Source organism: Paramisgurnus dabryanus, chromosome 5, assembly GCF_030506205.2.
Source record: "Paramisgurnus dabryanus chromosome 5, PD_genome_1.1, whole genome shotgun sequence".
NCBI lineage: Eukaryota > Metazoa > Chordata > Actinopteri > Cypriniformes > Cobitidae > Paramisgurnus > Paramisgurnus dabryanus.
This window is the reverse complement of record NC_133341.1, coordinates 27,255,357-27,274,528: the sequence shown is the minus strand read 5'-3', so window position 1 is coordinate 27,274,528 and position 19,172 is coordinate 27,255,357. Positions and strand designations below refer to the sequence as shown.

Sequence of the window (19,172 nt, the reverse complement as noted above, 5' to 3'; positions counted from 1 at the left end):
CATGTTTCGACTTCTCAGAGTTAAAATCAAATGAAATGTCTCACTTCTAATTCAAGGACAAAGATATTTATTCGATATGCTAGGACTCTTTTTGCCACTGAAGATGCTTTTGAAATCTGCAAACATGAACTGGGTAAGTAAGTAACAGATAACTCCAATGAGAGAGTTTACATTTTCAACATCACATTATAGCAGTGTTTCTATTACAGCTACAAGAATACAAGCCAAATACAAAGGTTACAGAGCTAAAGGAGAATTTAGAAAACAGAAAGAGGCTGGTGAGAAAAATATTTGATATCATTCACAGTCTCTTTTACTGTCACTGTTTTGCCAATTAAGATGTCCTACTAGATCATCTTACCGCTAAAGATAAGATAAGAATGGTGTAATGGCCCCTAAACCTAATCCTACACCTAATCTGATTGGTTGATAGAAAGGTTGTTCCAATGATGTTTATTACAGCACGTAGACATATACAGAGTAAATGATTTTTTATTGAATCAGTTCTTCAAGTGCTCACGTTGAAAACATTTGTATTAGCTACGAAAATCGAGACCTGCTGGAGGGGGGTGCAGGCACGAAAGGAGAGAGACCGCAGAGCCTGGGCTGTCAAAGTTATTAAAAAGTCAGTAAAATTAGTTCTTAGTAGTAGTACATGTTGTTTTTCAGTTGTAAGAGATTATGGTATGCGTTGCTATCCATGTAGGTTTATAAAGGGCTATATCACACGACGAGAGGCAAAAACTACAGACAACTCAGAATACCTGGCTTTCGTCCGACAGAGCTACCTAAATCGACTTAAAAATAACTTACCAAAGACTGTATTGGACAAGACCACATGGCTGACCCCACCTCCAGTTATGACAGAGGTATTCAGAAATGTCAAATTTGAGGTTCGCAATGGTGTGTCCAAATGTTTGAACATAGATATACACTAGATATCGCCTTGGGGTTCTAAGCATGCATCAAAACCGCCGCCATCTTAGAACAGGGGTCTTGTCATAGGAAGTAATTAGGTTAAGCTGCTATCCCCGCCTGTACTTCGAATTCTTGGATGATGCCGGACTTTGTGCTGCGTATGGATGTTAGGCCTACTAGCACTATGCATAACAGTTAGAAAAAGTAGATTTTCATAATATCTAAACTTTAATTTTTTCTGTACTCAATGCTAAATACATGTCTGACTGTTGAAACGAACCAAAAGAAAACCAAGAAAATCACATTCATGACGATTTATGGTGATTTTATTTCCGTTTACACCATTGCCTACAATGACGCTGATGCGGGGCTCCCCTGTTTCAAGATGGCGGCTCTAGTTGATGCATTCGGTCCAATGAGCTGCCGTAGCCAAGGCGACATCTAGTGTAGATATCTATGATGTTTGGATAGTAGAATTTTTTTTGTGCTGGGCAAAGATTAATCGCGATTAATTGCATACAAAATAAAAGTATGGCTTAATATATGAGTGTGTTCATACATTCATGTATGTATTTAAGAAACATTTACATGTGTGTGTGTATATATATATATATATATATATATATATATATATATATATATATATATATATATTTATATATTCTATATTATATATAAATGAAAGAAATCTGAAATGAATATATGTATGTGTGTATGGTTAAATATACATAATTACACACAGTTCACACACATATTATGCAAAAATATATATATTTTGTATGCGATTAATCGCGATTCATCTTTGCCCAGCACAATTTTTTTATTGCATAACAAAATACCAAATGAAGTGGCAAATAATAAACCTTTGAGACATTTTTGCAATTCATTTAAACTAGTGCTGGGCAAAGATTAATCACGATTAATTGCATACAAATTAAAGTGAGTTTTGGCATAATATATGAGTTGGTGCTGTGTGTAATTATTATGTATATTTAACCACACACACATACATATATTCATTTCAGAATGTTTTTATTTATATATAATTTTTTAGTTTATATATTATATGGAATATATACAAATATAAATAAATATATATATATACACATGTAAATGTTTCTTAAATACATACATGAATGTGTGTGTATTTATATATACATATTAATTATACACAGCACATACTCATATTGCCAAAATCACATTTTGGGTGCGATTAATCACGATTAATCTTTCCCAGCACTAATTTAAACCAGTTATATTTCAGTGAATGCACCAAATCAGTTGTCAAGTTCACACAGGTGCTAGAAAACATTTCACAACCAAGAAGTGTACAAATTGTTTAAATGTCTTAAATAGTTTTGAACTGTGTTTAAACTTTAACCTTTTAAGAAAATTTGCTTAAAAATAAATGCAATTTGATTTGAAATTTGAAAATTTTGAGATACTGTATACAAAAAGTATCTGCAGCAATTATTTTTCATGAGCATGATTATTTCATTGATCATTTATTGGGAAAGTCTTTTGACATTGATGTGTGTAGACCTCAGAGATTCTGCGTCAGCTGCATACTCGTATGATGGTGAGGACGTATGTCCGGGGACTCACAGCTCAGAGAAAAGCACAGGTTAATATTAATATCGTTGTTCTTTGTGTCATTCATTTAACCATATAGATGATAACACCATGACTGAGACCATGATGAATGATATTGATGTTGTTGCCTTTTCACAGCTACAACAAAAAGTAGTAACTAGTGCCATGTTTAAAGGAAAGAAAGACAGCTATCCTCCGAGCATCAGCGTACCTTTTGTGGACACCAGGATCAGTCAGTAGAGTATATATTTCATTCTTCTTTCCTCGGTTTTGCACATTCTGTTTTTAACATATTCCCTCCATCCTCAACATGCTGACAAGGTGAGCAAGATATAAATATGAGGGTTCTTCAGACCATACGACATGAACGTATCAAGGTATACCAAAATAATCTCGCTGATGTTAATCATGCGGAGAAGAATGAGATCTTATGATGTTCTCCTCACGTTCCCTCTCTGCAGTACAGTGTTCCTGTTGTGAAGTATGACAGGAATGGATTTAAATCCAGACAAAGACAGCTCATCTTTACCCAGGCTGCTGTCTACATGGTGGAGGAAGCCAAGATCAAACAGAGAGTAGACTATGTTTCTTTAAAAGGTGATCATGTGGTCACAAATGTATTTGCATTGAAGTTCACAGCATGATGAATTGATCTTTGTGGCCTTTATCTGCAGGTGTATCTGTCAGTAATCTGGGTGACTCCATTATGATTCTCCATGTCGCTTGTGATGATCCAAAACAGAAGGTGAGCAGACCAAACATCAAGTAAATACTACTTTCTGTTATGTTGTAAAAAATTGGATCAATGTACATCCGGATAAAGCTTTGCACCTAAGGAGTTCATATTAGGCCCTGTTTACACAAGAACGCTCAAATGTTTTATCGGATGTGCCTTTCGTTTACACAGCGATGGAAATCTTAAAAACGCTCTACCGTCGCGTTCCCGCCTAAAGCCCGATTTATACTCGTGCGTAAGTTCTATGCCTTAGCTACGGCGTAGGCTATCCGTAGCCTGTGCGTAGGTCTGCGTAGCTTGACGTGCACCTCGCAAAAATTTTAACACTGCGTCAGATCTACGATTGATCCACCAGAACCCCTCCCATCAGGTAAAAAAAACTGTGTCATAGGTATTTCCGTTTGAGACGGTGAAAACAAAGATGAGCCAAGTTGAGGATTGATCTAACTCAAACTGCAACAAAGTCGCTGTTTATTTACTTCCATCATTGCTGGTCTTCTCAAATTATACACAACAAGTTGCTGTTTCTTCTTCGTTTGTGGTTTAACTTGCTTAGCTTCTTCTTCTTTGACGTTCACGCTGCTACTGTGGTTTCACGTGTGGTTACTGCCTACCAGCAGTCTGCGCATGTGTTTGCACGTCGACGCGGACGACGACGCAAAAGTATAAATAAAAACCGACGCGGAACCTACGCCATCGCGGCTACGTCGTAGGACCTATGCACAACTGTATCGAGCCCTTAAAGGGTAAAAACGCAGAAGTCTGCTCATGGTGGGTCTCGTCGCGTACGCATTTACGTCACAGTCATGCGCCAGTTCAGGAAAATAACAACAAACATGTCGGATTATTTCCATACATCGGACCTTCCATTTGCCATAGCAGCTCTGATAAGAGTCTTTTGTACGAAGGAGCATTTAATTACCTCTATCAAAGTGTTGAAGGGCCAATTTGTCGGAAGCAAATCAGATGGCTTTGGACAAGACCTGGGAGAACAAGGAAGAACAAAGTTGTACGCAAGCGTGTGGACTTGGTGTTGTTGTGTGTCAGTGCTTCACATTGCCACCTAGCCGCCTGGAGTGCCTACTACATTAAATATCACACACTTTTGCGTCACCATATGCACGCAGATTTCCCCCCAAACATTTGTATAAACGCGAAATAAAAAGTGATAATGCAACACCACTTTTGCGTTTTCTCTTCAGATCGTTTCCGTGTAAACGTAGCCTTAGTACCTCAGAGGTACATATTGGTACCAAAGGGTGCATATTATCAGGGTGCGATTTGCTGGAGAGGGAATGGGGGTATTATGTTTATCTCCAATGGGGACAAAATATATAAGCACATATTTTTTTTCGTTATGGGAGTTTTTGTGAAATTGTTGTTTCTATTTAACGCATTTTCAATTCGCTAATCACTCCCCAACCTCAAAAGTGCTCTATTAAAAGATGTTAGAGCTCATGGCCTAAGCCTCCTTGTTAAAGCAAAACCCCCATGCCAGACCATTCGATCAGTTCGAATCTCACCCGGGGCGGGTATTTTATATAATTTATTATTATATTTTATTTCAACAGTTAAATGGCTTTATACCCTGAATAGTCAGTATAAGCCTGTGGTTCATAATTTGTTTTCAGAAAGAAAAATATTTGAACACCCTGATTTTTTCACAAAATGCACCCTTCATATTACTACATCAAAGATAAATATTTTGGTACCAAATGTACACATATCTGTACCTAGTGGTACATATTAGGAAATTTTTAAAGTGACAGCTTGTGTACATATTTTGACCACTTTTTAACAGTGTACTTAAATACGAAATTATTATGGTGGGGTAATATTGTTCTTTTTTTATCCAAGGGGGACCTGATACTGGAGTGTGACCACCTCTTTGAAGCTTTAACCAAACTGGCAATGGTTTCAAAAAAGCAGAACAACATCAAGGTGGTTCAAGGAAGGTAAAGACATTTTCAACTATTCTTAAATTATTTAGTGTTTGGTATGGAAGTTGTTAAGCTAAAAGTTATTTCTCTCACAGCATAAAGTTTGAGATCCATGCAGGCAAGGAGAACTGTGTAGACTTTAGCATTGGACAAGAGCCTATGGTTTATAAGGGCAAAAATGGACATCTGACGGTGGTAAGTGGTTAGGTGGGCTTAGTTCACACTGCAGGTCTTAAAGGAGTAGTCCGCTTTAAAGATAGGGCCCATTGACTTACCATATTTTTTCCTACTATGAAAAGTCAATGGACCCCATCTTTAAAGTGGACTACTCCTTTAATGTTCAGTTCAGATTTTTTTGCGCTGTTGCTCACATTATCATTTAAATGCAACTGCCATCATTCTCATGTGAACCGTATATGACCCTGAAGTGACCTGCATGCGCCGAAGACGTGACGTCAGACGCAGCGCACTGTGTTTGCGGGAATAAACAAGATGGTCCTCACTCCAGAACACGACATCCAGAGGGCAGGGTTGGATCTAGATCCAACTCCTCCCACTTTATATACTTTGTTCCTGAATTTATATACGCCTGAATGTTGTGTTCTGTAGTGAGGTGCAACTGGAATAAACAGGGATCATGTTTGTAAAAGTCGGATGAAAGGCGCCATAGCGTTGCAAAACATAAAATATGTATCCGATTTAGGACCACATATGAAAGTGGCCTGGGCATGATTTGAAAAAATTGGATTTGTGCTGTTGTTCAAATAGTCATACACTCTCAGAAATAAAGGTACAAAAAAAGTTTTCACTGGGACAGTACCCTTTCAAAAAGGTACACCGTTGTACCCAAAGAGTGCATATTAGTACTTCAAAGGTACATATTGTCCATTCAAAGATACATATTTGTACCTAAATGGTACATATTAGGACCTTTTTAAAGGGTACTGCCCCAGTCACAGCTTTGTACCTTTATTTTTGACAGTGTAGAAAATCAGATATGGGTCACATTTGGGCAAAAAAGTTGGATTTGGGCCACTTTTGCCTGCAGTGTGAACGTAGCTTTAGTTTCTAATTTAACACTTTTTTGTTTCTGTACTGCTTAAGATTTCAGACAGTGACACTTTCATTATCACAGGTGGCTCCACGGATCAAGTCTCGATGATGTAAACAGGGGATTTAAATGATATATATTTCATGAGGGAAACCCTTATGGAAGAGGATCTCTTACTCCACTCGCTCTCCCCCAAATGACTGCAATAATCGATAAAAAAATTGCTTTTATAAACATTGCTTTTGAGATGACCATTCTTGTGATGATGTACATTTTTACTCAATTTAATTTTCATATTATGGTGCAAAACAACTTGCTATGAATATTTTTTTTTTATTAAATGCATGCAAACCACAGAAATTAAAGACAAAGCAATGCATACTTTGGCCTACAAAATTGTAGAAATCTTTATTTGCGATAACATGTGTATAAATAATTTCTATGTAAAACATTTTTATGTGCACATCTGTACAAACTTCTCTACAGTATTTCAGACTTCATTTTTTAATACAACTTTAATAAAACTAGAGAGCACAACTATCTGTGACACTACGCAATGCAGTGGGAGGAGTTTGTTCTCCTGTTCTTTCTGAAGCTCCTCTGACATGGTCAAGTCTCTAATTACACACCCATATGTATTTGATGTCCATTAATTAGTTACACACATACATCCGAACACTCCTTACTACATCTCAATGTCTTGTATGTGATCGCCTACCAACCAAAGGCATAATTAACTTGATGGGATTTAAAACTGGTATGTAAAGATCTGAAAGCGTTGAAGATTGTGATGAAGGTTTTGATCATCTTGATCATCACTATACTGCCCTCTACTGACCACAATCCATATGACATACTTTAAAAAACCATCACCCATACTCTCCTCTGCAGGTTACCTAAAAAAATAATCATTCTGCGCAAGAAGAAAAGGATGAGAAATAATTGAGTGCAGTGATATGGAGGTCTGGTTTTCTCAGTCCCTGCATTGAATTCTCATAAGGCAAAATTACTCCTTCACTGAACAAAAAGACCGACAAACATTCGCAAAAGTCCTGTCGCTCAATCAAAACATCGAATTAAGACATAACAGCACAGCGAATTTCGGCTCCAACACTTATAAACAGAAATCAATAGGGTATAAACTCAAAAGCTACAAAACTCACACATGAAGAGCACAGTATTAACCTATAAGGCACCAGGAACCCTACAGTATTTACTTAAACAGAACACGTTAAAATGACGCGCACACCATTACACTGGACATATAATACTCAATAAAAGTAATAACTGACTGACACTTCAATTATGATAATATTCTTTAAATGCAAATCTATAATTTAATGATAGTTATAATAGTCAAATTCGTTATAATTCACTTTAAAAATAGCAAATAGGGCAAAATGGAATGTCAATGCAGTAAAACCATTTATAAGTTGTACACATTAAAAATCAATGCCCATATTTTGCCATGCTAACGGCTTGAACATGCTGCCCTATATGCTATATTCAACCTTCTATGTGACATATCAAGGTATTAAATACTACTTATTTAGAGTATCACCTTCTATAAGGAAGCGGATTCGTCGCAGTATAATCTTTTAACAGACGTGTCCATGTGCAAATAAAGGGGCGTAACTGAAGCGCTGGTGGTCGTTAAGGCACTAAAGAGAGGGTAAACAGCAGGGTCACTGATGATGATGAGTGCGGTCATCCGGGCGTTTGATGTGTATCCTTCGCACCCTTTCGATGCGCTCCCTCTCTTCGTCTTCATCGATGTGGTGAGATCGACCTGCAGCGCCCCCAGTGGCCTCCAGGAGTGCATTATCGGGTCCGCGGCCATCTTGAGACTCGTAGAGCAGGATGTTGAGGGTCTCTTCATAAATGCGAGCCTCTGGGAACTCAACCTGTGAGGAGCGGGTCATATATTGGTATATAATTTTTTTATTAAAAGCATTAACATGGACGACCATTCACCTTGGTCTGCTTCTTTTCAGTAGCGTAGACTATTGATGTACAGCACACTTCTGCAATCTTCCTTCCTTGACCATAAAAGGACCAGCAACAGATTTCGTCACCAATCACATCCTTGATGAAGAGCACCCGGCCATTAAACCTCAGGGACAGCTTGTCAAATAGCTCAATGTTCTTCAACATGTTGTCATCAGAGTTGCTATAAAGTAAGGACAAAGTAGATCAGGTCAAATCTCAGTAACTGTATCTTCCATTTGCTTTCCAACTCAAACACTGAAGCCATCTTACCTAGTATAGGAATACTTATTGTTGCTCCTATTGTACAGCAGTTTAACTGTAGGCTGTGAACAAAGAAAGACGTCAAAGCTCTATACGTTGAAAAAGCAAACAGGTGATTCTCGCGGAATTAGACTTATGAGGTGTCATGAAACATTTTGATAAAAAAAGTAAAGCATACAATTACAAACATCTCTTCGTGTACTATTTTGCACATGATTTCAAATTACATCATACAAGCCAATTTAGTTTTTTTGCACATTTAAGGGGAACATTTTCATTACCGCAACGTCTCCATGACTGGATTTGGGTTCTTTGACATGAAAATATTTATAATAAAAAAAAATCTACAAAAATAAAAAGCTTTAGTGCATGTTATACTATAAACATTTACAGTAAAAAAAAAACATGTGGTATTTGGTGATCACTGGTAAACGTAGAGACAATAATAAGGAATATAAATGTGTCCAAGATCAATTTTCTCATCCTCCGCAACAATTTTCAATCATTGTTTAAGCCCTCAAGGAATTAACATTTCCAAAAAAAATTGATGAAAGGGATAAAATTGACTGTGACACTCAAGATGGCTACCAGGTAAGCAGTTCTTATTTTTTCTCTCCAGATAAAAGTTAAAATTTTGTTTGTCATAGTACCTAGACAATTTTTTAGTTCTCATTTCTGAAACATGAGCTTGTAAATGCATATATTTAATGTAATATGTTGCGGTAATGATAATTTTTGATAATGATAATCTAAAAAAAATTTAAATAATTTTATAGGAAATATTTTTTACATCCTCTAAAAAGAATGGTTATAGTAAGTTCAGACCTTAATCTTATATGTGCAAAACAAAAATTGGCTTCAAGGGCTTTATAAAAATTCTGATGCTGGACACCTTCTAAATCTGGATTTCGTGAGAATCACCAAACGGCATTTAGCTGCGAAGGATTTGTACCTTGTTGGCAGTAGCAATAAGTCTCTGTTCCTCTTTGGATGATGTCACCAGTGGTACTTTACAGAACGGTTCATATGCATCTTTGTTCTGAACACAATTAAAAACAATAATATGATTTTTTTTAAATACACAGAAATACTACGGTGTATATTTTGTATATCTACCCTACCTGTAATGCTGCCTGACATTCATCCACCAGCCCCTGTACCAGGTAATATTTTGCCTCCGCCAACAACTCCTCCGTCTCCCTCCGACTCTCAGGTAAGGGGACGACCCCATCTCTCAAATAGTTCAGGATTGTCCCAAAGTGCTTCCCACACCTGTCAATCAAAATCCAACCTGCAGAAAGAGTCCAAGAGTGAGACTTATATCCTGAAACAGGCCTCGTTCGATGATCTATTTGAAGACATCATTACGTTTACCTTCACTATCTGTGAGGACCTCCATACGGCCACTAAACATGGCCTTCAGCATGGTGTCCTGTTTGGTCAGGGTCTGCATGGTGGTGTAGTACAGTGCCCCCCCAACATTCAGCTTCACATACTTGGAGCTAGGACTGGACCCCTTAAAAGAGGTGGTCCGAGTTGTAGCTGCCGGCACAGCCGAGCTCACCACACTTTCTCCTGACATCTCTTCCTGGAAATCAGGGATGGTAGAGCATTGCATTAGCATTAGCGGCAGACGAGTTTGTGGGTTCGATGCTTAGATATTGATAAAGTGTATATGATAAAGTCACTTTTAATAAAATTATCTGCCATATACATAAATGTAATTATATAAACAAGACACATGTATAAACAAAAACAGTGTTCGGTTTCAAGAAAGTGGAAAAGTATCTACCTAGCTATCTGTCTTTATTTTGTACAGTGTTCATTATATTTTATGAGACATTTCTCAGAAGTGTTATTTTAACAAAATACATATTTTATATATGTACCCACTAAAGCTGATGTTAAATGCTTTCTATATGAATATGCCACGTGAATGCATAAATTGACAGCCAAACATTAAACAAAACAAATCCCTCATTCAGTGAGAGGGCGTATATAACGTCACATCAAAACCTGCTGTTTTTTTATAAATCCAACTCTATACATTTCAAAGTCAAATCTGTGTGTAAATACATCGTTACCAACTGAACAATAAGGAAAGAAACTATTTCTTTTTAAGTTACTTATCAGAAACGGATGACTTCTAGAGTTAAAATAGCTAAACTACTAGCAAGCAACTTGTTATCTTCATTTCTTTACGGAAATAAAAATGCGAATACTCAATAAAGACTACAGTTACACCACATAATTAGTTATAATCAAATACAGAGGCGGAGAGCAAAGAATTAAGTGTAATAAAGGGAAAAATGTTAAAATTTACCATAGAAATACCCCGATGCTTTCGGGCCTCCTGGTCTGGAATTAGCTCACTTCCGGTTGCAACCCAGACTCGTGCACGAGGCTGCAAGGTTACGCGCCGCACGAGCTCAGCTCGCTGAGCGAATACAGGCTCGCGCTTTAAATTTCAGTACAATACAGTAGATAGGAAATAACCACGCCTCGGCAATCTTCCTGTTATTGTTGCTATTATATACTTAATTTTGTATTTAACAAAAAAGCTCCATCATAAAATTTGTTGTCAAGATACAATAACTTTTCCTCTGATACAGAAAATAGAAATATTAGATATCATTGAAACAGTGCTTGAACATGCACTGTGGTGAAACCATTATGTTTTTTATGTTTTTTTTTTTTTTACATATTTATGTTTTGGCGTCAGAAAAGGCCCCTTAAATATTGTAATTATTTTGTTATCCTGAAAATGTTGTAATTATTATTAAATAATAAATACCCAACCCATTCGGTGCACATAAAGCACCACGTTTTGTGCACAAACTCATAAAGCTGGTGGTCATTTAAAAAGAATAAACATAACATCGACCAAAGTGCTGGATTCAGAGCTATAAAAAAGCTAATGGTGAGCACATCTGCAACCTAGAGTTAAAGGGATAGTTCACTTTAAAATGAAAATTCTGTCATCATTTACTCACCCTCATGTTGTTCTAAATCTGTATGAATTTTTTTCTGATAAACACAAAAGAAGATATTCTGATAAATGATGGTAAACACACAGCAGTAACCATAGACTTCCATAGTAGGAATAAAAATATGATGGAATTAATGGGTACCGTAAACGGTGTGCTCACCGTCATTTATCAAAATATTTTCTTCAACATTTATCACCATACTTCCAAAATATTTTTTTCCTACTATGGAAGTCAATGGTCACTATCTGCTGTGTGTTTACCATCATTTATCAAAATATCTTCTTTAACATTTATCAAAATACTTCCAAAGTAATTGTTTCCTATTTTGTAAGTCAATGGTTACATTCAGCTGTGTACTTACCATCATTTCTCAAAATATCTTCTTTTGTGTTCATCAGAAAAAAGAAATTCATACAGGTCTAAAACAACATGTAGCCTATGACTAAATTTTTATTTTTGGGTGAACTATCCCTTTAAGAGAAATTTAAGGCAGGCGAGTTTTGAAAATAATTGTCTTTGAAGGTTTGATTCCCAAATAGTTTTTTTGATTCCCAAAAAGTTTTGTCTGAAACTTTGAATCAAATAAACATGGTGCCATCTAGTGGACTTTCATGAATAACAAGTATGAGCAAAATGTGCAATATAAAGGAATAAAATGGAAAACTTTGGGGTCATTAATTCTGTAATATATCAAAGTTTTATCAGTAAATAGGAAAAAAATGGGAAAACAATTCTTTGGAAGTATTTTGATAAATGATGACGAAAATATTTTGATAAATGATGGTAAACACACAGCAGATAGTGACCATTGACTTCCATAGTAGGAAAAAAATATTTTGGAAGTATGGTGATAAATATTGAAGAAAACATTTTAAAGATGGAAAATAGCTATAACGAAAAATCGTTTTTAAACACAGAAAATGAATGTTAGTTGAAAATAAAACATGATAATGGATATTACACGGATAAAAGTAAAGAATGAGAACGATTAGGCCATTTGTATTTTTTATTAATAATATTAATTTTATAATCAGTGAAATTGTCCTCACTGCAACCGCTTTTTCATAAACAGTGATCAAATTTTGAAGCGTCGAATCGAATTTATCAATAAATATAACATTTATTTTAAATTTAAGAATCGTAATGCATTTTTAACACATCATGAAACAAATCCACATGGTTAGTTAATTTAGAATTTGTCCCGCCTCCTCCATCGTGGTTGGTTGGATGGCTTGGCACCCACGTGACCCAGATGTCTTGTTGACACAGATGACATCATGGAATTTAGAACGCATGACGCAACAATGGGGGGCTATATAAAGCGAATTCTGCACTTTCTTTGGTCATAAGTGGTAGGGGTAGAAGTTGTAAAGGTTGGAAACTCTTAGCTGAGAAACAATGCAGGACAGGTAGGAAAGATTACGAAGCGCAGTAGACACTTGTGTTGGACGCTAACTGATTTTGGTAATATGATAATTAATTAACATGCTTTTTATTATAGTTTATTAAGCTCATACCTGTCAAAAAATAATTATGTTTTTTTCCCGGAAGTCTCCCGTATTTCACACATCTCACGCCTCTCTCCTGTTTTGTTATTTCTATACGGAAAACGGCCGTAAATTTTATGACCTAAACCGTTACATAAATCACATCAATATAATATTGAAAGGTTGTCTAGTTTACAGATCTTGTAGAAAACGCATTGTACTAACACAATCAATAACTCTTACAAATTTTAATCCAATTGTGAACTCAATTTGGCAACCTAATACAACCCAGCTGCACAATAGATATATGCGTTGGCGCGTGAATTTGTGATATTAATATGGCTCCCGCGGAAAAAACATAATTAAAAAATGTTGACAACAGATGTACGGAAGACTTTAATTGAATATCTCTAAGCCAAATAAAACAACACACACGACTTTTTTATGTAGCCAATATCGTATTGTTTATCACGGGTACATTTTCGCTGTTCGGAAATCTCGAAATATGAGCGTTATGTAAATTGAAGGCAAAAAAGTAAATTTCTTCATCTTATTTTTTTTTCGATTTCTAATTTGGGTAAGTTACCAAATCCAATCTTATATTATTTTAATCACTGTTGTTACCTAAAACATAACACATAACACACAATCTCCTAGTAACTGATAGCTGGCATTGAAATAATTTTTTACACAGCGGGGTAGTTGTAATACAGTGTTACAACTAAGCCTTCAGTATACAATATAATGAAACAATGTAAATACTATTCATCAAAATGATAACTGTTACAGTTTTTCTCAGTCGCTTTGGTACATTTCTCGAATCATACTCACAATTTGCAAAACAGTAAGTGCATTTCTCAAAACAATTTGTACAAATAGCAAAACATCATGGATAACCTGCAAAAGCCACTCTTTTACTCAAAATACTTAGTTCATCTCTCAAAATTAAATATCTGTGTCAATGAACATGTCAGTGCCATCAGAATAACAAGTCATTGTGTCATTGTGTACGGATAAGACAGTCAAATTGTTAGGGGCCAAGCCCACAGGGCGGCAGGCCACTATTGCAATTGATGGTTTTCTTATTATTATTAGGGGTCAAGCACCGAAGGTGCTGAGACACCTATTGTAATTGTTAGTATTATTAGGGGTCAAGCACCGAAGGTGCTGAGACACCTATTGTAATTGTTAGTATTATTATTATTATTATTATTATTATTATTATTTTTCCCCAATGGGAGTCTATGGCAGCCCTATGAACCGTACATAGGAAAATGATGAAATTTGGCACAGATGTAGAGGTGGTCATAAATAGTCATGTGACCAAAAATGGGGTCTTTAGCAGTAACTCTATAGCGCCACCAGTAGTCCAAAAATTCAATGTTCAAACTGTTATAATTGGTGAACCATTTGATCTATGAAAATTCTGCTTAGTACACGTGATTGCTCTCATCCCGCTTATTGAATTTGATACTTTACAGTAAGACTCCACCCATTACAGTAGCGGCCATTTTGAAATGTACAGTATTTCGTTTTTTCGCTACTCCTCCTTCAAATATGGTTCAATTCTTATGAAATTTGGCACAGATGATCTTTGGAGTGAGCCGCATAGAAATGACCGAACAGAATTTTGATATTTATCTTTGTTCAAAAGTAATAAATGCGCAAACTTAACGAGGTTGACGCAAAAATGGTTCTGAAGCTGTAGCTCAGTCATTCTTTGATCAATTGAAATGAAATTTGGTACACTTCATGTGGACCATGATCTTGGGGTCCATGCCAAATTTGGTGACAGCGCCACCTATGGGTCATGAGATAATAAAATAGGCTATTTTTGCCCATAACTTCTGAACTGCTTGTCAGAAAATTATGATCTTGATGTCTATGGATTGCTTACCTCATGCCGCATCTGTCAATGTGTATTATGCCGGGTTTGACCGAACCACCTGTCTGCCATTTTGAAATTTAACATAAATTGTTATATTTTTTGAACTATTTGACATATCCGCACAAAAATTGGTAAGGAGCTTTGACATGATGTCCTGAAGTTACCTGGGAAGTCAGAGTACAGCGCCACCTAGGGGTTATAAACTATTACAATTCTTATTGATATTATACTGTTATCTCTTTCTGCTGCCCAATGAACTGTGTCAACTGAGTGGCGCACCTAGTTAATCGTATGCATTGAGATTCTGAGATCCTGGGTTCGAATCCCACCTGAGTCGGGTATTTTGTTCTTCCTCATCAATTCTTCTAAACCTGTCTGTAGTTCACATGTGTTCTATTTTTCCATGTTTGCTGTTGTTGCTCTGCATTGTGGTGGTTCTGCTCTATGATTCCTGAGCCTTGCGTTTTTGATGCAATTTATGGTGCTTGCTGTGCTTTGTGTGCTTGCTGTGCTTTGTGTGCTTGCTGTGCTTTGTGAGCTTGCTGTGCTTTGTGAGCTTACTGTGCTTTGTGTGCTTGCTGTGCTTTGTGAGCTTGCTGTGCTTTGTGTGCTTGCTGTGCTTTGTGAGCTTGCTGTGCTTTGTGAGCTTGCTGTGCTTTGTGTGCTTGCTGTGCTTTGTGAGCTTGCTATGCTTTGTGTACTTGCTGTGCTTTGTGTGCTTGCTGTGCTTTGTGTGCTTGCTGTGCTTTGTGTGCTTGCTGTGCTTTGTGAGCTTGCTGTGCTTTGAGTGCCTGCTGTGATTTGTGTAATTAATGTGCTTTGTGTGCTTGCTGTGCTTTGTGAGCTTGCTATGCTTTGTGTGCTTGCTGTGCTTGCTGTGCTTTGTGTGCTTGCTGTGCTTTGTGAGCTTGCTGTGCTTTGTGTGCTTGCTGTGCTTTGTGAGCTTACTGTGCTTTGTGTGCCTGCTGTGATTTGTGTAATTGCTGTGCTTTGTGTGCTTGGTGTGCATTGTGAGCTTGCTGTGCTTTGTGTGCTTGCTGTGCTTTGTGTGCTTGCTGTGCTTTGTGAGCTTGCTGTGCTTTGTGTGCTTGCTGTGCTTTGTGTGCCTGCTGTGCTTTGTGTGCTTGCTGTGCTTTGTGAGCTTGCTGTGCTTTGTATGCCTGTTGTGATTTGTGTAATTGATGTGCTTTGTGTGCTTGCTGTGCTTTGTGAGCTTGCTATGCTTTGTTTGCTTGCTGTGCTTTGTGTGCTTGCTGTGCTTTGTGTGCTTGATGTGCTTTGTGAGCTTGCTGTGCTTTGTGAGCTTGCTGTGCTTTGTGTGCTTGCTGTGCTTTGTGAGCTTGCTGTGCTTTGTGGGCTTGCTGTGCTTTGTGTGCTTGCTGTGCTTTGTGTGCTTGCTGTGCTTTGTGAGCTTGCTGTGCTTTGTGTGCCTGCTGTGATTTGTGTAATTGCTGTGCTTGTGTGCTTGCTGTGCATTGTGAGCTTGCTGTGCTTTGTGTGCTTGCTGTGCTTTGTGTGCTTGCTGTGCTTTGTGAGCTTGCTGTGATTTGTGTAATTGCTCTGCTTTGTGAGCTTGCCGTGCTTTGTGTGCTTGCTGTGCTGTGTGTGCATTGCGCCGAAGGTGCTTGACCCCGTGTTGCTGCTTGCAGCTATATTTAGGGGTCAAGCACCGAAGGTGCTGAGACACCTATTGTAATTGTTAGTATTATTATTAGGGGTCAAGCACCGAAGGTGCTGAGACACCTATTGTAATTGTTAGTATTATTATTATTATTATTAGGGGTCAAGCACCGAAGGTGCTGAGACACCTATTGTAATTGTTAGTATTATTATTATTATTATTATTATTATTATTCCCCAATGGGAGTCTATGGCAGCCCTATGAACCGTACATAGGAAAATGATGAAATTTGGCACAGTTGTAGTGGTGATCATAAATAGTCATGTGACCAAAAATGGGGTGTCTAGCAATAACTCTATAGCGCCACCAGTAGTCCAAAAATTCAATGTTCAAACTGTTATAAATAGTGAACCATTTGATCTATGAAAATTCTACTTGGTACACGTGATTGCTCTCATCCCGCTTATTGAATTTGATACTTTACAGTAAGACTCCACCCATTACAGTAGCAGCCATTTTGAAATGTACAGTATTTCGTTTTTTCGCTACTCCTCCTTCAAATGCGGTTCAATTCTTATGAGATTTGGCACAGATGATCTTTGGAGTGAGCCGCATAGAAATGACCGAACAGAATTTTGATATTTATCTTTGTTCAAAAGTAATAAATGCGCAAACTTAACAAGGTTGACGCAAAAATGGTTCTGAAGCTGTAGCTCGGTCATTCTTTGATCAATTGAAATGAAATTTGGTACACTTCATGTCGACCATGAACTTGGGGTCCATGCCAAATTTGGTGACAGCGCCACCTATGGGTTATGAGATAATAAAATAGGCTATTTTTGCCCATAACTTCTGAACTGTTTGTCAGAAAATTATGATCTTGATGTCTATGGATTGCTTACCTCATGCCGCATCAGTCGATGTGAATTATGCCAGGTTTGACTGAACCGCCTGTCCGCCATTTTGAAATTTGACATAAATTGTTATATTTTTTGAACTATTGGACATATCTGTGCAAAAATTGATAAGGAGCTTTGACATGATATCCTGAAGGTACCTGAGAAGTCAGAGTACAGCGCCACCTAGGGTTTATACACTAATTTGACATATGTTAATCCTTGTAGCTTTCTAATCTCTTTTCTGCTGCCTCATGAGCTGTGTCATCTGAGTGGCGCATCAAGTTAATCATATGTATTGAGATTCTGAGTTCCTGGGTTTGAATCCCACCTGAGTCAGGTATTTTGTTCTTCCTCATCAGTTCTTCTCAACCTGTCTGTAGTTCAAATGTGTTCTATTTTTCCATGTTTGCTGTTGTTGCTCTGCATTGTGGTGGTTCTTGCTGTGCTTTCTGTGCTTTGTGTGCTTTGTGTGCTTGCTGTGCTTTGGGAGTTTGCTGTGCTTTGTGTGCTGGTTGTGCTTTGTGAGCTTGCTGTGCTTTGTGAGCTTGCTGTGCTTGCTGTGCTTGCAGTGCTTTTTTTGTTGCTATGCTTTGTGTGCTTGCTGTGCTTTGTGTGCTTACTGTGCCTTGTGTGCTTGCTGTGCTTTGTGAGCTTGCTGTGCTTTGTGAGTTTGCTGTGCTTTGTGAGCTTGCTGTGCTTTGTGAGCTTGCTGTGCTTTGTGTGCTTGCTGCGCTTTGTGAGTTTGCTGTGCTTTGTGAGCTTGCTGTGCTTTGTGAGCTTGCTGTGCTTTGTTTGCTTGCTGTGCTTTGTGAGTTTGCTGTGCTTTGTGAGATTACTGTGCTTTGTGTGCTTGCTGTGCTTTGCGTGCTTGCTGTGCTTTGTGTGCTTGCTGTGCTTTGTGAGCTTGCTGTGCTTTGTGTAATTGCTGTGCTTTGTGTGCTTGCTGTGCATTGTGAGCTTGCTGTGCTTTGTGTGCTTGCTGTGCATTGTGAGCTTGCTGTGCTTTGTGAGTTTGCTGTGCTTTGTGAGCTTGCTGTGCTTTGTGAGCTTGCTGTGCTTTGTGTGCTTGCTGCGCTTTGTGAGTTTGCTGTGCTTTGTGAGCTTGCTGTGCTTTGTGTGCTTGCTGTGCTTTGCGTGCTTGCTGTGCTTTGTGTGCTTGCTGTGCTTTGTGAGCTTGCTGTTCTTTGTGTGCTTGCTGTGCTTTGTGAGTTTGCTGTGCTTTGTGAGATTACTGTGCTTTGTGTGCTTGCTGTGCTTTGCGTGCTTGCTGTGCTTTGTGTGCTTGCTGTGCTTTGTGAGCTTGCTGTGCTTTGTGTAATTGCTGTGCTTTGTGAGATTACTGTGCTTTGTGTGCTTGCTGTGCTTTGCGTGCTTGCTGTGCTTTGCGTGCTTGCTGTGCTTTGTGAGCTTGCTGTGCTTTGTGTAATTGCTGTGCTTTGTGTGCTTGCTGTGCATTGTGAGCTTGCTGTGCTTTGTGTGCTTGCTGTGCATTGTGAGCTTGCTGTGCTTTGTGTGCTTGCTGTGCTTTGTGTGCTTGCTGTGCTTTTTGTGCTTGCTGTGCTTTGTGAGCTTGCTGTGCTTTGTGTGCCTGCTGTGATTTGTGTAATTGCTGTGCTTTGTGTGCTTGCTGTGCATTGTGAACTTGCCGTGCTTTGTGTGCTTGCTGTGCTGTGTGTGCATTGCGCCGAAGGTGCTTGACCCCGTGTTGCTGCTTGCAGCTATATTGGTCATTGTTTCTGTTAGTAAATTTTTCTTCTTCCCCAATGGGAGTCTATGGCAGCCCTATGAACCGTATGTAG

The 19,172-nt window shown here is 38.0% G+C and overlaps 2 protein-coding genes across 2 annotated transcripts in view; one reads left to right on the top strand and one right to left on the bottom strand.

Moving 5' to 3' along the window:
* The window catches only part of myo1ha (myosin IHa), a 32,510-nt gene extending 26,038 nt beyond the window's left edge, over positions 1-6,472 (top strand). The window contains exons 22-33 of the mRNA XM_073814812.1: positions 57-133; positions 210-278; positions 541-625; positions 707-869; positions 2,459-2,542; positions 2,650-2,743; positions 2,833-2,888; positions 2,973-3,108; positions 3,186-3,256; positions 5,105-5,202; positions 5,283-5,382; positions 6,323-6,472. Of these exons, the coding sequence (XP_073670913.1) occupies positions 57-133; positions 210-278; positions 541-625; positions 707-869; positions 2,459-2,542; positions 2,650-2,743; positions 2,833-2,888; positions 2,973-3,108; positions 3,186-3,256; positions 5,105-5,202; positions 5,283-5,382; positions 6,323-6,349 (1,060 nt within the window). The 3' untranslated portion in view covers positions 6,350-6,472. The remainder of the gene's footprint in view (positions 1-56; positions 134-209; positions 279-540; positions 626-706; positions 870-2,458; positions 2,543-2,649; positions 2,744-2,832; positions 2,889-2,972; positions 3,109-3,185; positions 3,257-5,104; positions 5,203-5,282; positions 5,383-6,322) is intronic.
* Positions 6,473-6,617: 145 nt separating this feature from the next.
* Positions 6,618-10,939, bottom strand: kctd10 (potassium channel tetramerization domain containing 10). The gene is made up of 7 exons (XM_065250774.2): positions 10,812-10,939; positions 9,863-10,076; positions 9,610-9,779; positions 9,441-9,527; positions 8,498-8,550; positions 8,213-8,408; positions 6,618-8,142 (listed from the first exon to the last, which is right to left on the bottom strand). Exons 1-7 carry the CDS (start codon positions 10,812-10,814, stop codon positions 7,924-7,926), a joined length of 942 nt encoding a protein of 313 aa, XP_065106846.1. The 5' UTR covers positions 10,815-10,939; the 3' UTR covers positions 6,618-7,923.
* Positions 10,940-19,172: the final 8,233 nt, after the last annotated feature.

What these genes read in the sequence shown, in the direction of transcription:
- kctd10 (XM_065250774.2), bottom strand. An exon ending in TTATTGCTACTGCCAACAAG is followed by an intron (nt 8,551 to 9,440) that starts GTACAAATCCTT and finishes CTTTGTTCACAG; the next exon opens with CCTACAGTTAAACTGCTGTA. An exon ending in CTGAAAAGAAGCAGACCAAG is followed by an intron (nt 8,143 to 8,212) that starts GTGAATGGTCGT and finishes CGCTCCTCACAG; the next exon opens with GTTGAGTTCCCAGAGGCTCG.